This window comes from Apteryx mantelli, chromosome 18 (genome assembly GCF_036417845.1).
Source record: "Apteryx mantelli isolate bAptMan1 chromosome 18, bAptMan1.hap1, whole genome shotgun sequence".
NCBI lineage: Eukaryota > Metazoa > Chordata > Aves > Apterygiformes > Apterygidae > Apteryx > Apteryx mantelli.
The window spans coordinates 16,425,191-16,445,169 of NC_089995.1; the positions used below are offsets into that span (position 1 = coordinate 16,425,191).

Here is a 19,979-nt window from a genome sequence, read left to right on the forward strand (position 1 = left end):
CCCAAAAAGGGTGTTTTCCCCCAGCCCAACCCACCCCAGGCCGCCTCCTCCCGTATCGCCTCAGTAGCGGGGCGCCGCGCGCCAACCGCCCTCGCTCCCTCCGCGCGCCGCGCGCCAACCGCCTTCCCGCCTTGCGCGCGCCGCGGCCCGGCCGGCAGGAGCCGCTGCGGCGGCGAGGCGCGGGGCGGCCGCCAGGGGGCGGCGCGGCGCGGTGCTGCGCTGCGCTGCGCTGCGCGCGCGGCCATGGGCGAGGCGGAGGGCGGCTCGGCGGGCGCCGTGGAGAAGCCGCCGCTGCCGGCGGCGGGGCCCGGGGCGGCGGCGGCGGTCGCGGCAGCCGCCGCCGCCGTTGCGGCCGCCGCCGCGGCAGCCGCGGCCGCCCCGGAGCCCGGCGTGCCGGCGGAGGAGGCGGTGGTGGTGTGGAGCCCCGAGGTGGAGGTTTGCCTCTTCCACGCCATGCTGGGCCACAAGCCCGTAGGTGAGAGCAGGCCGCGGCCGAGCCGCGGGCTCGAGTAGCGGCGCTGGCCGGGGAGAGGAGCCAGGCGCCGGGCAAGGGCCGGGCGGGGGGGGCGCGAGGGCCCCCCCGGGGGCTGGCGGCCGCGGCCGCGCTGCGGTGCTGCCCCTAGCGGCCTCGCGGGCCCGGGGCCGCTGCCGAGACGGAGGCGCCGGCCCCTCCCGGGCTCAGCGCCAGCCCTCCTGGCTGCCCGGCTCGCTCGCCTTCCCCCGCTTGCCGTCTCTCGTTCTTCCTCCTCTTCACGCGGCTCTGGCTGCGGCCCCGTGTGACGGTGCTAAGCGGGGCACCCTCTGCCCACCCCCGGAACAGCGCCTGTCAGGCGGGGGAAACACTGCCTGCGCCGGGCACGGCTGCCCCCCGAGTTGTCGTGCGTCCCTCTCTCCCGTGCTGCTTGATTTCCCCCTGTAACAGTGGATTTTTTTTCTTTTTTTAATTGTGTGGCACAAGTAAAACTGTCAGTAGTGTTGACTTCTCCGAGTTCTTCCCCCAGGTGTCAACCGCCACTTCCACATGATCTGTATCCGAGATAAATTCAGTCAGAATATCGGACGGCAGATTTCCTCCAAAGTGATCTGGGACCATCTGAGCACCATGTATGATATGCAAGCTCTTGTGAGTATAAAAGCAGTGCAGGAGTGCTCTTATCTCCTAAAGTTCAGAAGTTTTGATAGGCCAAAATCACTCAGCCTCTCGTGGTGCTGAGGACTAGATGTCATTTTGGTGAGTTGATGGGAGTTTCCTTGTATGAAAGTACATTAGGTGGGAGGTGATGGAACCTGCAGTGATTTTTTTTTTCCATGCTCAGTTCTGACTTTTGTGTAATTTTTAGTTACCTAAATGTTGATCCTGCAAACATTTACATAGGTACTTAACTCTAAGTGCCAACAGGGAGGATACAGTGTGTATAAATAAGAATTTGCCAAAGTCAGGTTCCAGGAGTACCTCGTCATGGTTGCATATGTCTTGACGTTATTAACTGGTTTGACGTACAGAGCCTCCTGATTCTCCAGTGTCTGAAGCATTTTTTTTAAGAATTATTTAGCTACTAATTGCATTTCAGATTGGGATTGCATTTCTAAATCTAAATTAAAGGTTTTATGAAGATCACTCATAGAAATCTTTTTTTTCTTCCTAAGCACGAATCTGAGATTCTCCCGTTCCCTAATATAGAGAAGAATTTTGCTCTTCCTGATGAAATGATTCAAGAAGTGAGAGAAGGTAAGATGTGATAGCAGTCTTTTATCCCTGGTACCTCTAATCTCAGTTCAGAACAGGTAGCTTAACAGAACTCCAAAAAAAAAGAAAATAATGACATGGCAATCCAAAGCCATTCTTGGCCATTCACCAATGGTGGAGTGTCAGGGGCATCAAGGAAAAGAAGTGTTAAATAGGTACAACTTTGTCTCATGAATTTTTAATCTGCTGACAGAAGGTAGCTGACAGGGAAAGGATCACCCTGCTTGTGCTGTTCATATTCTCAGTATCAGCCTCTGTGATTGACCACTGTCAGAGGCTAGTGGGCTACACAAGACTTTGGTCTGATTCCCTGCAGTATTTCTCATGCTATTAAGTAATATATAGATTGGATGCTACAAATGGACAAACAGGTTCTATTTATACCATTTAGATTCAAAGTCTCGTTCTGGGTGTACATGAACGATCCGTGTGCCTTACTGATACCTGTATGCAGACTGAGAGGCAAAATGTGGTTGTAGTGCAAAATGATTAGCAGTTTATTGTGGGCTTTTTTCACTTTTTTGAGACTACTCCAGTATTATATCCAACCATAATTTTGCTGAAATAGATGTTGTGCACTCTTCTACGTGGTTCACTTTGGAAGATCTTTCAAGAGCAGGATCTATGGAGCTGATAAAAATAACATTTCTGAATGTTATTTGTGTAAATTTCCTGCATATAATTTGTATATAATAACATTTCTGTGATAAAATGTTCTGTACATGTAATGAAATAAGGCTGTTAAGTAGCAATTCAGCTGATGTTTAAAAGTATGCTCCAGGAATATACTCCTAGTGAATATCCGCAGTTAAAATAGCTAGAGAAACTTGCTGCTTGGCTATGGACTTTACCAAGTACTCTTGTGCTGGTGTAGTCATTTCTTTTTTTTTGTAAGGTATTGGTTTTTTTAACATGGTTCATGTGTCTTCTTTTTAAGAGCATTACTGCTTTTTATGTCTGAAGACAGATTTTTCATGTTTTTGTTCTGTAGTTGCAGAACGTACAAATTGATTGAAAATAAAAACAATATTAAATGTTTAGAGATATTTGTAAAGATTCAGTGTGGTTTCACTGCACTGCAAAATCACTTATTCATGTTTTTATATTCTTAAGATTCAGCTACCTGGTACTTCCAAAACTCACTCACTCAAGATAAGCATGTGTTGTCTAATCTAGTAGAACTCTGCACCAGTTTGAGAGAAATCTTAAACAGTGCAAATCAGATTTTCAAAGCTTAGCTGTATGTCTGTTATTTAGTATTTGTTATCCAAGGTAGCTAGGAAGCTCCATCATCTGCACCTTTAGTCAGGCAGTTTTGGGGATGTATTCAACCACAGTCGAATGCTTCTCAGTCATGAGGTACGATAAAGTTTACAGTAATCGTTCAATACAAAATCATAATAAATCTAAGATACCGCAGAATGTTTTGCCTACTTAGCATTTCACTCTGTTCCTGTTAATAATTTCACTGGAATTTTTTACTGTGTGGTATCTGCCTTGGTATCTTGTTCAGTCCACTTGCCCTGTGTGGTGCTCTGAGTACAGTTGGATTGTTTTCTACATTTTTCTATTATAATACTGAAGAACATTTCTAAATTTACTGTTGAATGTTGCACTGAATGTTTGTGAACAATGTGCCCATATGTTGAGGTGACTAACCTGGCAAATATATATATGGTTCTTTAAAACCACCCAACAGTTGCTTAACAATCCTTTCTGTAGGAAAAGTAATGATTGAAGAAGAAGTGAAAGAGGAAATAAAAGAAGAGATGGAGACTCATGCAGGCCCGGAAGAAGGTAAATTTGTAACTCTACTGTGTAAAGTGAGATTAAAAAAGCAATTGTAATTCTGAGAGATGATGTTAAATTGTAAATCCTGCATGTGATGTACTTTGATGTGATTTTGTACAGACTGAGCATATGCTCATTGCCAAGAACTAAAATAATTTTAAAATGCACAGAGTAAGCAGTTGCCAATATCTGACACTTCAGAAGATTTCTCCTTTGCTCCTGATTCATCTGTGCAAAGCTGTATAGCTTTGTTTTTTTCTATTTAAATATGTTGTTGACAAAACCCCCAGGAGCCTGAAATAATCTAAGGAGCTCTTAAAAAAAAAAAAAAAAAAGCTGAGTCCAGTTTTAGTGAACCTAAATACTCTGTATCAGGATCTGCACAGTCACAGGAAAAATTGAAGACCTACAAAGCAAAAAAAGATTGCAAGAGTATACCCTTAAATGCGAAGGGAGTGTCTTTTTTTGTCTCTTTTGTTTTATTCTCATTATTTTGCTTCTTTTAAATATGAGACTTTTTCTTGTAGCACTTTTCTGTAGAACAAAATCAAATGTAAGAAGTAGAGCGCCTGCTATTTACCTGAATGAATCAAGACAACTATTAACTAGATAATTTCATAATTCTTCATCATAGAATAAGTGGTGTTTGGTTTTAAGACTGAGCATAATAAATAATCTAAAAATGTATTTGAAAAAGACACTAAATCTCACATTTTGGGTACTCAGTTTTAAAGTCTATGAAGTGATCTTTGCTGACAGTGAATTTCATAGGTTGGTCGTATGTTCTGTAAATGTTCTTATTAAGTATTCTGATTTTAAGTGCTGTTTAATTCCACTTAATGAATTTTACTTTTAGGGTATCAGAATTCGTGCTTGGCTTAAAAACAATAAAAACAAGAAATGCCCTTTTACAGAACATTTTTCCCATAAAAATTAAAATAACACTTTAAAGATCTTAAAGACAGTATGAGAATTGATTGGTTAGAAAAGTTTTAAATAATATAAAGAAATGTGATATGATTTCTTTTTTGCCTATGTGTATATGTCTGATCTGGAATCACTACTCTGGTCCTATTTCAGTTTTTGCACCTTCTGGAAATTTAGGAAAAACGAGTGAAAAGCCAAGCAGCAAAGAGAAAGAGAAGACTTCGTCAGACTCTGGGTCCAAAGAAGGATCTGATAAGAGGAAGCGCAACAGAGTCACTGAAAAGGTCTTAAATGCAAACAGTAATCCTTCCAGTCCAAGCGCTGCAAAACGACGCAGAACATAAAGCTGTGAAAGAGAGACGTATTTAACTATGGAACATGAAGAGGGAACATTTAAAAACGAATAGCAGGAAAGACATTACTTGGACTTCCTAAGAGAGGAAAAGGTATCTGAGCCAGGTATTTGAAGAATCTGCACGTTGGCTTTATACATGCAAGAGTTTGCCTGTCTTTCCCGATTTGTTTGTTAGTCAGCACTGAGTAGCTGAATGATAGCTACCTTCTCAGGGCATTGAGGGAGGATGCTGGCAGCTTTAAAAGTTTATGCATACTTAACAGTTCCAGTGGTTGTGTTTCAAACCACACTGTGTCAGCACAGCTCATGAAACGAGTGCTCAATGAAACAGGCTTAATTCATGAAAAGCTTAGGTTATTTCTGTAAATTTTGGATCTTTTTCTTGCCTTTGCTTTGTTGCTTTCTTTGAATATTACAGACCCTCTGTGGGTAATGTTGTTTGGCTGTTTTACTTATTGCAGACATAGCGTTTGTATCGAATGTCTGGCTTTGTTGGTTCAGCAAAAGTAAAAGTCTTTTAAATCCAGATAACTAATGAGTTGAAGTTTTCTTTCATATTGTTATTTTTGCTGGAGGAAAAAGGAAACCTCTACTACCTGGATCCTTAGTGGTGTAACTTTTTTTTTCTCCAGTCTTTATAAATACGTATACTTTAAGTGAAGTGAAAATGACAATGCCTCTAGCCAGAATAATTAATCAGCATCCTAAATAAAATACCCAGTGGTGTCACAGGATATTGAAAGGGATCAGCTGAGTTGCGCATAAACCTAGAGAGGTTGCTTCATCTATCTGTACTATAGTACTGTATATAACAGTGGGTTTTGTACTTTGTTATTTAACTTTTTTAAAAGCAATTTTATTAGATATTAAGTATTGGAAAATTGCAAAATGTTGATCCTGTTCTGCAACTTATATATTCTGAAGTTTTAGTAAAAAAAATTACTGATGTATTGTAATGCTTATGTTTTATATGCTACAATATTAAAATTTGGTAGATGTTACTATTTTTGAGTTGCCAAAAGGTGGTTTGCACTTAACAAACACATGTTAAATGGTGAATGAAGCAGGCTGAAATGTTACTCATTTTGTTTCACCATATTAACTATCATTTAATAAATAAAAAGAATTCTTAATCTAGCAGTATTGCCTTCAAGGTTAGAAGCTAGACACCTGCTAGCTTTTGTTTTTACTCTAAGTACATAGCCAAATTCTTGTCTGTTTTATTCACATCTCTTGTTTTATACCAAGAATAAATCTGACATGTTCATTTTACTAAATGGTAGTTGTTGCATAACTTAATTAAAATTTGGCCTGTAACTTATTTTTTAATGGTATTTAGGTATCTTGTGCCTTTAGGGAAGCTGCTCAAAAGTGCCTGTCTGCTCTGTAGGAGCCTAAATATTTTTACTGATCTATTTTTTGATGACTGTATCTGGATCTTGTGAACTAGTACCCTATAACTTAAATAATATATTTGATAAGAAATCGTGGCCTGCTAAAGTCCATAGAAGGGTTGCTGCTGTTTTCCAAAATAAAGAATTTTCTCTGTTCTGATTAGCATAACACAGTTGTGAAGTACTGAGTTCAGAGCATGACTTTTTTTATCTTTTGATAGTTCATCTGTTTACCATCTCATTTACACTGGTCAACTCTAGAAAGTTAAAACACTGCCAGGATGTTACTGGATAGCTACTACAGCTGCTTCCACATGTGCTTTTACAGCGTGACACAAGCTCCCTGTGTCCAAGGTCTGAGGTAGCTGGACATGAACAAATTCTAAACCAGAATCCATAAAATCACGTTAATTTTTTGCTGTGCTTTGGCTGATAAGCCCAGCAAAAGGTCCAGTGACATATCAGCTGGAGAGGTCCACAGAGCTCCAGTTTGTGGGAGAGATGCTACAGGTGACTCAGAAATTTTCCAGGTGGATAGAAATCAAACTGTTTTATAACCTTGTATGAAGAAGTTTCTGCTTTTAATTTTGAAGTTAAAAAAAAAAAATCCTCAAATTAATACATTGGTTGGTACCATCAAGTTGCTTGAAGTTATCATATGCTTCACTTATAGATTTATTTCTAAGTGAGTTCTGGAAGGTGAGTCCCTCTCTTAACTTTTGCTGTTTCCTTAAGAGTTAAAATGCTCATTACTTTGTAATGATCTGTATAGGTCTTAACCATAAATTGCAGATTTTTTAACTTTAAGGTCTCATGGCCTTGTGGGTAAATCCTTTTCATCTAAGAGATTCTATTCTAAATTATTTGCTATAGCAGTGCAATTTTTTAAATAGATTAAAGTACAAGTGTGTGATTATTGACATGTGATGCAGTCTCTCAATACTATCCCTGAAGCAGGGAGTCCACTTGGGATTTTTTACTCTGCCCAACAAAATAGATTTTTAGCAGTTCACAGTTGTGGAGTTAGATATTTGAAAAATGTAAATGCTCTACATGACCTGAGTGCTGCAGCTCTCTTTTCCTGCCTTCCCTTTCACCAAGTCCTGGCTTCTTTGGGAGACTGTTCTTCTATTCAATTTTTCCGTAAGCAGAATATTATCCGCTGGAATGAACTGATACAGGGGTCTCCTGTTGCTGCAGCCCCCGGGTCCGTGGAAGGTTTATGATTTTGCCGTGCGGAGGAAGCTGTGCACAGAGCCCTTGCTGAACTCTTCGCCCCGGAGGCAGGAGGAAAGCTGCCAGCATCCCATCTCGTTTCCAACAGCCACCCATCGCTCACGTCTGGGCAGCAAGAGGTGACCCCGCCAGGGTGCGTGACCTCGGGACCCACCGCTCCTGCCCAGCGCCGGGGCCTGACAGGCAAGAGCAAAACGGTGCCTGGTCTTTTATTTTTGTTATTATTATTTTTTTAATTTTTATTGTTATTTTTATTCCTTACTCATTTTTTATTTTTATTTGTTAGTATTATTCCTGTCTCCCTGGGGGGGGGGGGGGGGCTGGCTGAGGGCGCGGGTCCCCGAGCAGCGCTGGTGCCGCCGCGGGCCCTGCGTGGGGGGGGGGGGGGGGGGCGGTGTGTTCGCGCCGCGCAGCTCCCGCCCTCAGGCCCCGCCCACGCGGGGGCGGTGCGCGGCGGCGCTGCGCCAATGGAGAGCGGCGCCGGGCGGAGGGGGCGGAGCCGCGGCCTCCCCCTCCCCCCGCGAGGGGCTTTGTGCGGCGCCGGCGGCTTCCCCGCGGCGCGCTGCTATGGCGGCGTGGCTCGGCCCCGCGGCCGCCGCGGGGGAGGCGCGGGGCGAGGCGGCCCTCTGGCGCTACGACTCCACCTGGGAGGACGACGACGACGACGACGACGAGGAGGGGGGCGGCGGCGGCGGCGAGGCGGCGGCAGCCCGGGCCGAACCGGCGGCCGCGGCGCCGGTGCCCAGCGGGTGGCTCAGCTGCCGGCAGGCCGGCGGCGCCCAGGTGGGTGCGGGCGGCGGCGGGGCCGCGGGACGGGGAGCGCCGCCTCCCTTCGCGGTGTCTCCCAGGTCGGCTGCTTTGTGCGCTGCCTGCGTTTCGGGGGGCCCTTCCGTTAATATCCCCATTTCCGACCGCCACCTGGAGCGGCTTGGAACAGTTGCAGGAAGTCAGGTTGCGCTGCTGCGGGCGCTGGCGTGCGGCGCTGAGCGGGTCTGGCCCGAGGAGACCGCCGGACCGCGAGGGGGAGAGACGGTGCGGGCCGCGCCGCCGGGGAGGAGCGGCGGTGGCTGCGGCCCCGGGAGCCGCTCGGGGTTCGTTCGGCGGCCGCGTGCGCCGTCCCAGGGCTGCTCCCGCCGCTCCCTGCGATCAGGTGCTTTGCCTCGTAAACACGAGTTCTGCCCTCGGTGCGGCAGCCGCCTGTTCCCTGCGTTTCTGACGGATACTGTTCGGGACGTTATGGACCGTTTATCGATGTTCTCCTGCAGCTCCCTGCGTTTATTTATTTATCTATTTTTACAGTGTGCACATCTTTGGTGTGCTTTCATACGGTTTTTCATGCTGTCGATTAAAAGGCACCGCGTAAAATTTGTTCACTTTCAAAAATGAACCGTCGCTTTCTTCTGGACGCGCTTTTCTCGGGGGCGTATGGTAGAGCAACTCTGAAAGCGGAACAGGTCCGTTAGTGTTTCAAAAACATCGTCTGTGCAGCAGTAACGAAGGCGGTAGTGCTGCAGAATGTGAGCACTTGTCTCTGGTGCCTTAAAATGATGTCACAGCCCCTCCCGTTTTAGGGAAACGGAAACTAATCTTTCACACGAGTTTCACTTCAGTGACTTGTGCGTGTTCTCAGAATATAAATAGGCAGATAAAGCTTTCTAATTAATACACTTGAAGGAGTTTAATACTAAACTTCAAAGCATTTTGTAAACATAAAATCCCGTTACAAAATGGAATTTTTAAAAAGTTCTCATTTAAATTTTTTTTTTTCCTGTGCAACATAGTATTCCAAGCACTCATGACTTCTTGTGAAAACGCACGCACTGTATTTTGCAAACAAAAGCAAGGTTTAAATGCAGCAGATGGACGTGTCCATAAATGTCTCTGCACCTTCGTGGAGTTTACTTCAGGCCTTAGTTGTGCATGTAGATCTATGAAAGGTCACCAGTATTTTAGGTTGAAAACCTATAATACTTAAGGAACAGACAGGGATTTACTCGGAAGTGGTTTCTGTTACTTGTTTGAAGGCACACTGTCAATTTTTTTTGTTCATTGCTGGTATTTTGATTTTGTTTATGAGTTTTGAACTTTGACAAATGCTTCTAGAACCTTCAGATTATTCTTTTCTCTCTCTCTCTCTTTTTTTTTTTAAAGTAACTCCTCCTGGATTGAGACAACAGTAAATGCAGTGACCATTTTTTCACTCCAGTGAATGGAGTTTTCAAACTTTGCCTTACAGTGGAGGATGTTGTCCCTGAGATGTGTGGCCCTGGAATATTGTTCTGCATCTTTAAAGAACAACTCTTCCTTCAGTGCCGAATGTGTAGTCACCTCTATCTGATGGTGCCTGAAAAATCTAGGAGGAGGATGAGAATGAATAGGAAAAGAAACTGCAAATCTGGTCTGTTTATGCCTCTACAACTGGCCAACGGCTTGCATCAGTTTCCAAGACTAGTTCCTACTTCTGTTTTTATTACACTAATTTCAATTCTTCTCCCTTCAGTCTAGATGGTATTCTTTATTCCAGAGGCTGTTAATGTTTTTTTGCAATTCTCAGGTTAGAGTTTTTCATTATTATTTTCACTATGCACTTTCAAAAATTACCTAAAATTCTCCTTTTGTGTTTGCATGTCATTTGTCTCTCTACAAATACTGCATATTTGCAATCTGAGATTCTTGCAGGTGTGTCTTTTCAGCTTTTTTTGCATTTCAGTGCCTTTAGCTTTTTCTAAGAAAGAGTATTGAAAATCTTGGCATTTATGCTCATTTTAAAAGGTTACCTTTTAGCCCACTGTGAAGCATGGGGTTCATATTCTATTGCCCAGAGCCACAGGACAACAAGTCCTGTTATCTTCTGTGTTCCCATAACTTTCTGTGAACTAAAGATTTCAGTTACTCAGCTGCTCTTTGAGGATGCTGTTTTCTTTCTCATTTCTGTGTCTTGTTGATAACCTGCACATTGTTTCATCCCCTTTGCTTGCAGCTGGCTTCCAGTTCTGAGCCAAACATAGTTCACGTTGTCCTTTCCTGGCTTTGTTCTCTGCTTTTTTCACACGCTTCCCATAGCAATGCACATTGCGATTGATGTGTTGGAGAGAGAACCCATCTAATGTTGCTTATCAGTGTTGTGAGAAATATGTAGGTCTAACTTATGCACACAAATTTCATAATCTTGCACTTCTGTTTGTCTTTCGCATCTGGAAGGAAAGGGAAGACTCTGTTTTCTGTGTGACTTGGGCAGAAGTTTAGACCCAGGAACACCTGCTTGGACAAGGGGCTGAGTTTGCTCTTTGCTTCTCCATCCTATTCCCTCTAATGCTTTGCTCCAGAACGCCTCTGTCCTGGATCCAGCTTCTTCCCAAGCAAGCTTTATTGCCCCTCCTCTGTGTTCTGCGTTCCTTGCAACCTTGCCCTGCATCTGTCACTGCATCTACACCTCCTCTCCTGCAAACCAGTCCTTCTTCAAAACTGGAGCTGGCCTGCTGGTTAGCCTGTGCTGCCTAACTGTGTTAAATGACGGTGTTTTGGAACCTTGAATATAAAGAACCTCTGGAAGTTGATTCATCTGTAATTGGTAGCAAAACTCTCATTAATTCCAGAGGTATCAGCATTTCATCCCTGAAGTTCAAAACTTTTATCATCAGAAGCATAGATGAATTTGCTAAATCCTGTTTACATCTTGAACTAAGAATAATATTGACCTTTTTTGGCTGAACATATTTCTCAGTCTTGTTTGCAGCCTGTTATTTTTTTCAAGTGTTAAGTTGGTAGCAAAGTCTATTTTTATGTTTGTGTGAATTTCTGCATTGGCATTTTGGGTGGATTATGTGAATGGACATCAGTGCTTGGATTTCTAATCATGACTGTGTCATGGGCCATGTGGTTGTGGAAAAGTTCTTTCACCTGTTTCAGTCTGCGTTGTCACATAAAATGGAAATGTGCTGCAGTGTAAACAGGCATTATTTTAGATATTCATAAGTTATTAGATTAAAAAAAAAATCCAGCAGTATCTATTTAATTCCCGTCACAGAAATATGAGAGGGTCATAGTGTGTAAATGTATATTTTAAATATAACTTTTTAAAATTCCATATCGATGACTTTCCTCTATGGACAAAGCTTTGATCTCCCAAATGCTGTGCATGTTTCATAAATTGAAAGTACTAAAAATCAGCAGGGCTGGTGAGTGTATGACCTGATTACTAGGAGATGTTACAAAATCTAATCCAGTTCCTGCCTTAATAATTAATCAAACCAGTGATCACTCTTCACTAGAATGTGGTGTTTTTGGTTTTTATTTTTCTCTGGGCAAAGGAGATCAAAGTATCAAATGCAATTCATAAATAATTCAGGAGAGCATTTGCTGCGTCTTTCTTCTAGGTTTCAGAAAATGTTGATTTTGCAAGAATCTGCCCATCTTATCCCTGTTCCACAGAGACCCTGCTCTTGCTGCCAGCTAGCACTGAAGGCTCTAACTCTGGTGTGCTTTGCACTGGGCAGGTCCTTTTATTCATGAGCAGGCTTGTTCATTTTGATGGTTCTGCCTTGACATTCCAGAACACTTTTAAAGGTTTTCATGGTTTGGGGCAAGGTTTCAGCAACCCAGCAAGATTAAGCCTGTCTCTTCTGCCTGTGAATTTTAACAAAAGCTTTCTTATCACTGAAGTAATTCACTTTTAAAAAAAAAATACACAATTTGGTTAAAATGCATCTTAAACGATATCATACTCACAACCTGAGGAGGTAATGAAACTGGTCTTTGTGATTTCTGTCTTACTGCTACATTTGTTAACATGTTTTGCACTTCCAGGGTCTCTTGGGTTTGCAGGTGCTTAACCCTGCTTAACTTCACTGATGTGAGATCTGGAATAAATCTAGCACATCTGGGTAGCAAGAAGAACCTGACACCTAATTGTCAGGTGAACTTGGCACCACAGCATTTTTTTTTTTTTAATAGTAATTTGAATTATGAATAAAATCATGTGAATTCAGCTGTAACTAGGTAAATCTGTCACTTGGCAACTAATAGGAATCATGTGAATCGCTGCTGTGGGTATCTTCATTTTGTCTGTATCCTTGTTTTATTTGACAAGTTCAGATGCCTTTCAGTTTCCTATTAAATGCCTTCTCTTTGTAGGTGCAAAGAAGATCAAATTTGTCACTGTTGTCTCAGAGGGGTTTTCAGTTAGGCTTGAAGTAAAGTTTGTTTGCTTGGAAAGATGAGCAGTAACCAAGATGATGATGGTTATGGGAATACAATAAAATAAATATCTAATGTGACCTTGCAGGTCTGTTATCTTCCAGTGTCTAAACTGGCATGATGCAGCAAGACTGCTCTGGAGCACAAAGCAAAGATAAAGAAAATTTCACTTCAGTAATGTCTAGAAGGAATAAGAATGCTGATTTTAAGTGATCTTTCTATATCCTGAATTCTGCAATTTAAAGTATGAGCTCTGTTTTAACTAGGGTATATAGTGACTGTTTTTGAGAGAGAAAGGACTTAGTTTGTCTTTTTAAAACCTTAGAGTTAACAAAGAAAATGGCATTTTACAAATCAGGGCTTTCCAGGTAGTTCTGAACATTTCCATTCTTATGGTTTGTGGGAAAAAAACCATCTGCCATAAAAGATAAATATAAAACATAAAGACCCTGATTAATAAGATCAGAAAGTAAAAGAAATCTTTTGGTTAAAGGAAATGGTGCGAATTCCTCTTAGCCCAAAGTTACCTTTAAGAATGCAGGGAAGCAAGTGCAGTAACAGACTGGCTGCTCGTATGGGTGCTGGAAGTGCAAGGTGGAGGGTGCAGGAGAGTGATAGGCAGAGGAACAATTGTCAGAGATGCGGAGTTCAGCCAGTGGCATTTTTGCAGGAGAGGTTTTAATTCTGGATCATTGATTTGTCTCTTTTCTCTAGTTCTTAGGCAAGCGCAACTGGAATGCAGCAAAAGACTTGCAGAGATACAGACATCGTTACCCGGTATGCACGTGCTCTCATGGCTCTTCTTCATCAAGTGCTAAGTTTAAGATGACTTTCTGGATTTGAGAACATGCTTTTGTCTTTATTTTGACAGGCTCAGAACTTCTAAGAATTTAATTTGTGAGGGGGAAGGGATGATGTGCTCGTGGGTGCATCAGAAATAAGCTGTTGCCCAAAACATGTCTTGAGTATTCAGCTGATGCTGGAAACATGAGGGAATTCAAGAAACGTTCAAGTGGATACTGCATTTTAAAAGATTGCTGCTTTTTGATTGCTTGTTCTCATCTCTAGGGTTTGGTAGAACCAGAAAATGAGGAGGAGGAAGAGATGTGGAACTTAAGCTTTTACAGAAATGAGATTTGTTTTTTGCCCCAGGGTGAGTACCTTGCTTGACTCCTCCTCGGTACAGCTGTACTGCGACTATTTGAATTGGTGGAAGAGTAGCTTTGATCCACATGGGACAACTATAAAAAGCACAGAGGAGTTTCCATTTTAAAATGCAGAATTTGCCAGTTCCTTCTTGTTCCTGCCACATGTTCCTTCATTTTTTGTTTGCTGGTAGAAATCTAGCTGCTTTTTTTTTTTTTTTTTTTTCTGGCTGCTTAAAGTACCTGTCTAATCAGATAAACTAATACCTGCATGCTAACGCCTGGCTCTGAATAATGGGCTGCCTTGGATAGCTGGCTAACTTTAAATTTATTTTTCATTTGTTGTCATTTCTTTCTGTCTCACTTTTTCCCTTTCTCTGTAGGTTTGCATATTGAAAATCTTCTTAAGTCTTGGTGGGACAACTATGAAGTTCTTGAAGAAAACCATTCTTACATACAGTGGTAAACTCCTGCATGAATATAGTGCCTCTCTTCAAATGTGCCTCTTAAAAGAATTGATTGTATCTGTATTCCTGAATTCAGCTTTCCAAAAGTCCCAGAGTCACTCCTGAGTCAAACTGTGCCCACTTTATTTTTGTGAGTTATGTTCTTGTGGAAGCAATGAGCTGGATATCCTGAAGGCACAGATTTCCAGTGCAGCTGTGGTGACAGATCTCAGTCATGCTTGGTCTTCCAGTGTACTGCAGAACATACTATGGCAATGAGAGAGATCCAAATAAGCAAAGTCTGCTGATAGCACCTTTGTGTAGAATGATTTTTTTATGGGAGGGACTTACTTGTCATATAGTAAACTTCTGTGTCCATAAGGGTGTGAGCTCTTCTAGAGATGCCTGTGATACCACAGTTATTGGAATCTTTCTTACTTTTAATAGAATGGGTACCCTGGGTTGGATGTCATTTTTGCTTCTTCTGGACAGAAAATTTCTTTCTCTTCAGGTTATTCCCTTTACGTGAACATGGGATGAACTGGCAGGCCAGGCCACTCACATGTCAAGAAATTGAGGTATTTATTTTTTTTAAACCTGAAGGTCGTTAGGATTTTTCCCTAGGTGCCTTTACATTTCTTTCTCCAGTCCCTAGTGTGAACAGAGCTCACTCAAGTGCTTTTAAGTGCAGCATTTGACTGTCATGAGTCTCTACCTGTAGCTGCAGCAGCAAATCGTGTGTTTACTGATATAACCAACCCTTGTTTATTATTCGAAGGCCACTTAAAAAACTGATGCAGATAATTAGGTAGTTGCTACTTTTATCCACTGGTCTCTCTTGCCTTTTAGGCCTTTAAGAAGTCCAGTGAAGTTATGCAAAGGTTTGAACGTGCTTATCAACTCATGTTGAGATTTTATGGAATCACTCTGACTAACCAGAAAACTGGAGAACTTAAAAGAGCAGAGAATTGGACTGAACGATTTCAAAACCTGAACCGGTGAGTCTATACTACTGGGCATTTACTATGGTCAGACATGTTTTGAGAAGAAAAAAAGTCATACAAAGTTGAGAAAATTATCAGCCCTTGAGGAATGGATGCTTTTGTTGATAGAAAAGCCAGCTAGCCAAGGTATTCTTATCTTGGCTCTGCCTCTGGCTGTAAATCATCACAATCTTTGCCACTTTAATGTTATATGAAATGTGCAGAGGTTCCAGCTGAGACTGATGTTCTTCTATATCCAGTGCATCTGTTAACAGGAGGCATTTTTCATCTTGGTCTTCTGAAGCATGCAGTGTGGACTTGGAGATATTGATATTGGCTATTGCAGGACTTGTGTCTGAAATCATATTTTAAGCTGTAATCTTAGAAACCACTGAAGCAATTTTTACAGGTAGCCAAATTGCCTTTGTAGTGTTTTTTTTAAGCTATAAGATAGGAGCGTTTCCATATGCTTCCCTGATTGTATACAAAGCTGCTTTAAGGCTGGTGAAATGCTTTGAATCCTTGGTTGAAAAGTGCTCTGTAATTTGATGGTGATGTTGTTATATTATTGTAGGTCTTATCATAGTGATAGTAATGACCCTTAATATTCCATACTTCCTAGTGGTATTAAAAGGGGCCCTAAAAGGACTGTGCATACCCACAGAAGAAAAATCAAATTGAGGACTGTCAAGTATAAAAATTCTGTGTCTAGCTTAAGTCCCTAAGTCATGAAACTCTGGAAGCATCAAGGGAAGCATCCTTACATGCCTGTGTTTTTATACTCTTCTACAGGCTTACCCTGCAGGCCACCATCAGGGACAGGATATTGGGCTGCGTGGACTTATGTGTCTGACCCAATATGGTGGCTGTTATCTTCTGATGGATGATGCAGAAAGCCAGAACCTTTCCAAGCAGTTGAGATGTTTAATGCAAGCAGTCCAAGAAGGGCTAGGAAGGTACTTCTGAAGGTAGACAGCTGCAGTAGGTGCTTTAAAAGTAAGCCAGCCTATACTCCCATCCCCATTGCCAAACATTCTTTAATAGATCATTATTAACAATACACAAAGTACTTTGCAGGTACCCCTGAGGCTCATTGTGACTCCAAGCATGTAAGATTTTTCCTTAACAGCTTTGCCTATCTGTTTCTCTCAGGTTTAGCCACAACAATTTGCGGATTACTCGCATCCTGAAGTGCCTGGGGGAGATGGGATATGAACACTATCAAGTGCACTTGGTGAAGTTTTTCCTAACAGAAACTCTTGTTAAGGAGACGCTACCAAATGTCAAGAGAAGTGCCTTGGATTACTTTCTGTTCACTATCAGAAGCAAACGGAAGAGAAGAGAACTAGTCCACTATGCCTGGCAACACTTCAAGCCTCAAAGCAGCTTTGTGTGGGCGCCACAAGACAAACTGTTGAAGTACAGACCCCGCTCAGCCAAGACACAGCTGTACCAAAACAATGAAAGTAAACAGGAACCTCCTGGTAAAAAAAGTGATGATTCTGTGGAAAAGGATCAGAAGGATCAGTCGCTAAAGGAGGAGCAAAAAGTTGGAGATAATGCAGACTTACAGCCTGAAGAAGTGAATGAAGAAGACGTAAGAGAAAAGTTAAGTGAACATGTTTCGGAGGGAGGGGATGGTGAAGAAAAGAAAGACCCTTCATTTGCCCAACAGGAGGAGAAGGATTTGAACAGTGAGGCTGAAGAAGTGCAGAGTACGGCAGAGAATGATTGCACAAAGGAGAGCAAGAAGAGAAAACTGGATGCAAGTAGGGCAGACACTAAACACAGTGAGCCATTGAAAAGCCCAACTGATATTGAAAAAATTTCCCGTAATCTAGGAGAATGTGCAATTGATGCAGAAATCCCATCCTCAGTTCCAGTCTTGCAGACAGAACAGAGCCAGAAAACACTTAAAGAAGACACTGTAAGCACTGAAGCTGCACCAGAGGCAGCTGACGCAGCTGTAAAACGAAGGAAAGTTGATAAAAGAACACTGAGAGGCAAAACATGCACCTTGGCCATTAACCTGAACATGAGACCCCCTGCCCTCAATGCCCAGTTAAATACACCTGTTGCAAACACTGAGACCGAGGAGGGAAAAGTTAGTGAAAAAAAGACAGCTGTGGAAGAGACCAGTGAGAACGCTGGTGGTGATGCAAAAGGTGGGGCTGTGGACTCCACAGCTGAGTGCAAGGTCCCCAAGACAGACCGGATTTCTCCAGTAAGCAATGACCTGGAGTCAGCTGGAGATCAAGTCAAAGCTGAGAGTGACCAGCACCACTGCAATAGCATGCCCCTGGGATGCAAAAGTGAGGCAGACGGGGTAGAACAGCATGAAAAGGCAGAAGAAAATGTGAACGAAAAAGTGGAAGCAAAAGCTGCAGGCAGGAACCAAGATCAAGAGAGTCTTGAGCAAAGCACGGCATCCATTTGTCCTGAACGAGACAGTGCTGCGGTTGCAATACAAAAAGCTGATATCTCTCAGCATGTGGCAGTACCTGATGAAGAGCAGGTAGCGACAGAGGGAGACAAGTGTGGCGACAGCACTCAAGCTAGCGGAGAAGAGACTGCTTTAACTGCTGGGAGCCAGCTTTGGTGATATGGATAGCAGAGGTACATGGAAAAATAAATTTTCTTCGACTGATCCTGGTTAAACCCAGTCTGACTTTCACCTTCCACCCTTTTTTAATCATTTGTAGTGACTTTGTTGAGAATCAGCCCTTGCTTACCCTAAAGCAGAAAACTCTAATCATTGTCATGGATGGGCTGTGTCCTATTACTGTTTTTTATCCAATATTCAGGACTATTTGGAAGCAACAGGGATTTTTGCACTGTGCTTTGTTTCTGGTATGTCCCTTTTTTAAAAAGAAGAGGAAAATTAATCTGTTTTCTTTTTTGAACTAGTTATGTATTAAATACAAGATTTTTAATGCAGGACAGACAGCATGAGCTACTCTGCTTTCTTTCTATTACTATATAACTTCTCTCTGTTACTTTGGAAGTCTGCACCTTTACTGAAGGCTTATTTACTCCTGGCAAAGGTGCTGTGTGTCTGCTGCTTAGGGCAGAAATTGTAATTTTTGTGGCATTTGCCTGAAAGAAATGAGTACATGCATTTCGCATACATGTAAGAAGGTAGTTGCCCCTCTCCTCCTGTAAGAAAATAGGTTTGATCTTAGCCTGTCATAAAGAGATACCTTTAGACTATATATATTATGACGAGTATTAACCTCTGTGTATAGATATTGTTTCCCGTGATGCAAAGTGTTGAGTAATTTGTTCCCTTTGTCCCCAGCAGAAGTTGCCTGGTAGCATTTGTCAAGAGTTGCTGAGAGCATGAATTGTCTACCGGTTTCTAAAAGCAAAACCTTCAAACTTTGCTTAAAGCTGTCTGGAGCTCTTCTTTCCCAGGGTTTTTCATCACTTCCAGGCCTTTGATAGTCTTCCACACACAGTTATGTCTGCTGCTGGTTCAAAGGCCTTTCTCAATTGCCAAAATATTGTTTATATTTGCATCTTTTCAGACTTTGCTGTTAATTTTAAGTGGCTTTGGTTATCTTTTCTGCAGGCCCAATGAATGAAGTTGGATGTGTCAAATTTAAACAACTTTCTAGTTATGGCAGATCTTTTACCATTAATGATCAGGATGTCAGACAGCAAGGGCATGTTCTACTGCAGTGTGTCTGGAAGTCACTGGGGCTTTGTTGTGGAGCTGTTAATTGAGACTATTTAATTGGAGGGAGTGGACTTGTCTGGTTCATTTACAGTCCTAGAGAATTTAATCTGAGACCTTGCCAGCTCTTTGCCTGCCTTAATGTTACTGACCTCCTTCGTTAACCATTCTGCCTGACTTGCACAGTATTTGGCCAAGTCTGAAGGAGCATTAAACAATTTCGCACTTTTGCTCCTGGAGATTTACAACGGGGGATCTGTTTCGTGAAGTAAAGGAAACCAGTTCTAGCAGCCAGAAGGGCTGGACCTGATGTTTGCTCAGATTGTGTGTTTTAGTCTTGGGGTTTTTAGGTGCTGTTCACTTTGCGTAGGAGAGGGTTGGTGGCTTGCCCCCTTGCCAGAGAGCTGATGCAGTAGCCCATGCAATGTTAATGTTTCTCCTCCCTCTGCTACAGCTCTTAAGAAGCTTCATCTCTCAAGGAATTTGATCTGTGATTTGCCTTCCCAGTCTGTAGGCCCTGATCGAGCATGCCACATACATGTGCAGAGGAATAAAAGCCTTCAAGGTTAAGGAGATCATTTAATGTTCATAGTCACATGCAGGCTGGAAAAAGGCTTAAATATTTTTTAAAACATTTATTTTTCTTTTATGGAAAAATGTTGTTAATAGCTACTAAGAATACAATGAACTACAGATATAAATACTTGAACATGTTGAGTGAAAAATCTTTCATAAAAGATTCATAAGAAATTGTTAATGATAGTTTTTGTACAGATTTACAGGCTTTTTTATTTAATGAAGTTTCCATTGTGAATATGTGCTCAGTTGGGGCATTGATCATAAATCTTGTATGATGATGTGCAGCTTGTTTGTTCCTTTTAATGAAATTTCAGTGAAAGCCTTAGTCTGGAGTGCGCAGGCTGTTCCCTGTCACGATCGGGTTTAGAATTTCGGCTGTAGATATTTGCAGTGGGTTCGCAGGATGTGTTTTCCATCACTTGGAGCTGTATGATGGAGTCTATTATGTTAATGTCGCCTATTAAAGCATGATTTCATTGCATACTAGTTTCCACTTACGTTTTT

The 19,979-nt window shown here is 42.4% G+C and overlaps 2 protein-coding genes across 2 annotated transcripts; both read left to right on the top strand.

Annotated features, from left to right (window-relative positions):
• Positions 1-243: 243 nt before the first annotated feature.
• MRGBP (MRG domain binding protein) lies at positions 244-6,097 on the top strand. Its single transcript, XM_067307799.1, has 5 exons — positions 244-475; positions 1,002-1,123; positions 1,648-1,729; positions 3,470-3,544; positions 4,619-6,097. The coding sequence occupies exons 1-5, from the start codon at positions 244-246 to the stop codon at positions 4,807-4,809; spliced, it is 702 nt and encodes a 233-aa protein (XP_067163900.1). The 3' UTR covers positions 4,810-6,097.
• A 1,920-nt stretch (positions 6,098-8,017) lies between these two features.
• On the top strand, positions 8,018-19,956 carry OGFR (opioid growth factor receptor). The gene is made up of 7 exons (XM_067307970.1): positions 8,018-8,233; positions 13,361-13,423; positions 13,715-13,799; positions 14,175-14,253; positions 14,749-14,815; positions 15,087-15,235; positions 16,373-19,956. The coding sequence occupies exons 1-7, from the start codon at positions 8,018-8,020 to the stop codon at positions 17,820-17,822; spliced, it is 2,109 nt and encodes a 702-aa protein (XP_067164071.1). The 3' UTR covers positions 17,823-19,956.
• The last annotated feature ends 23 nt before the right edge of the window (positions 19,957-19,979 follow it).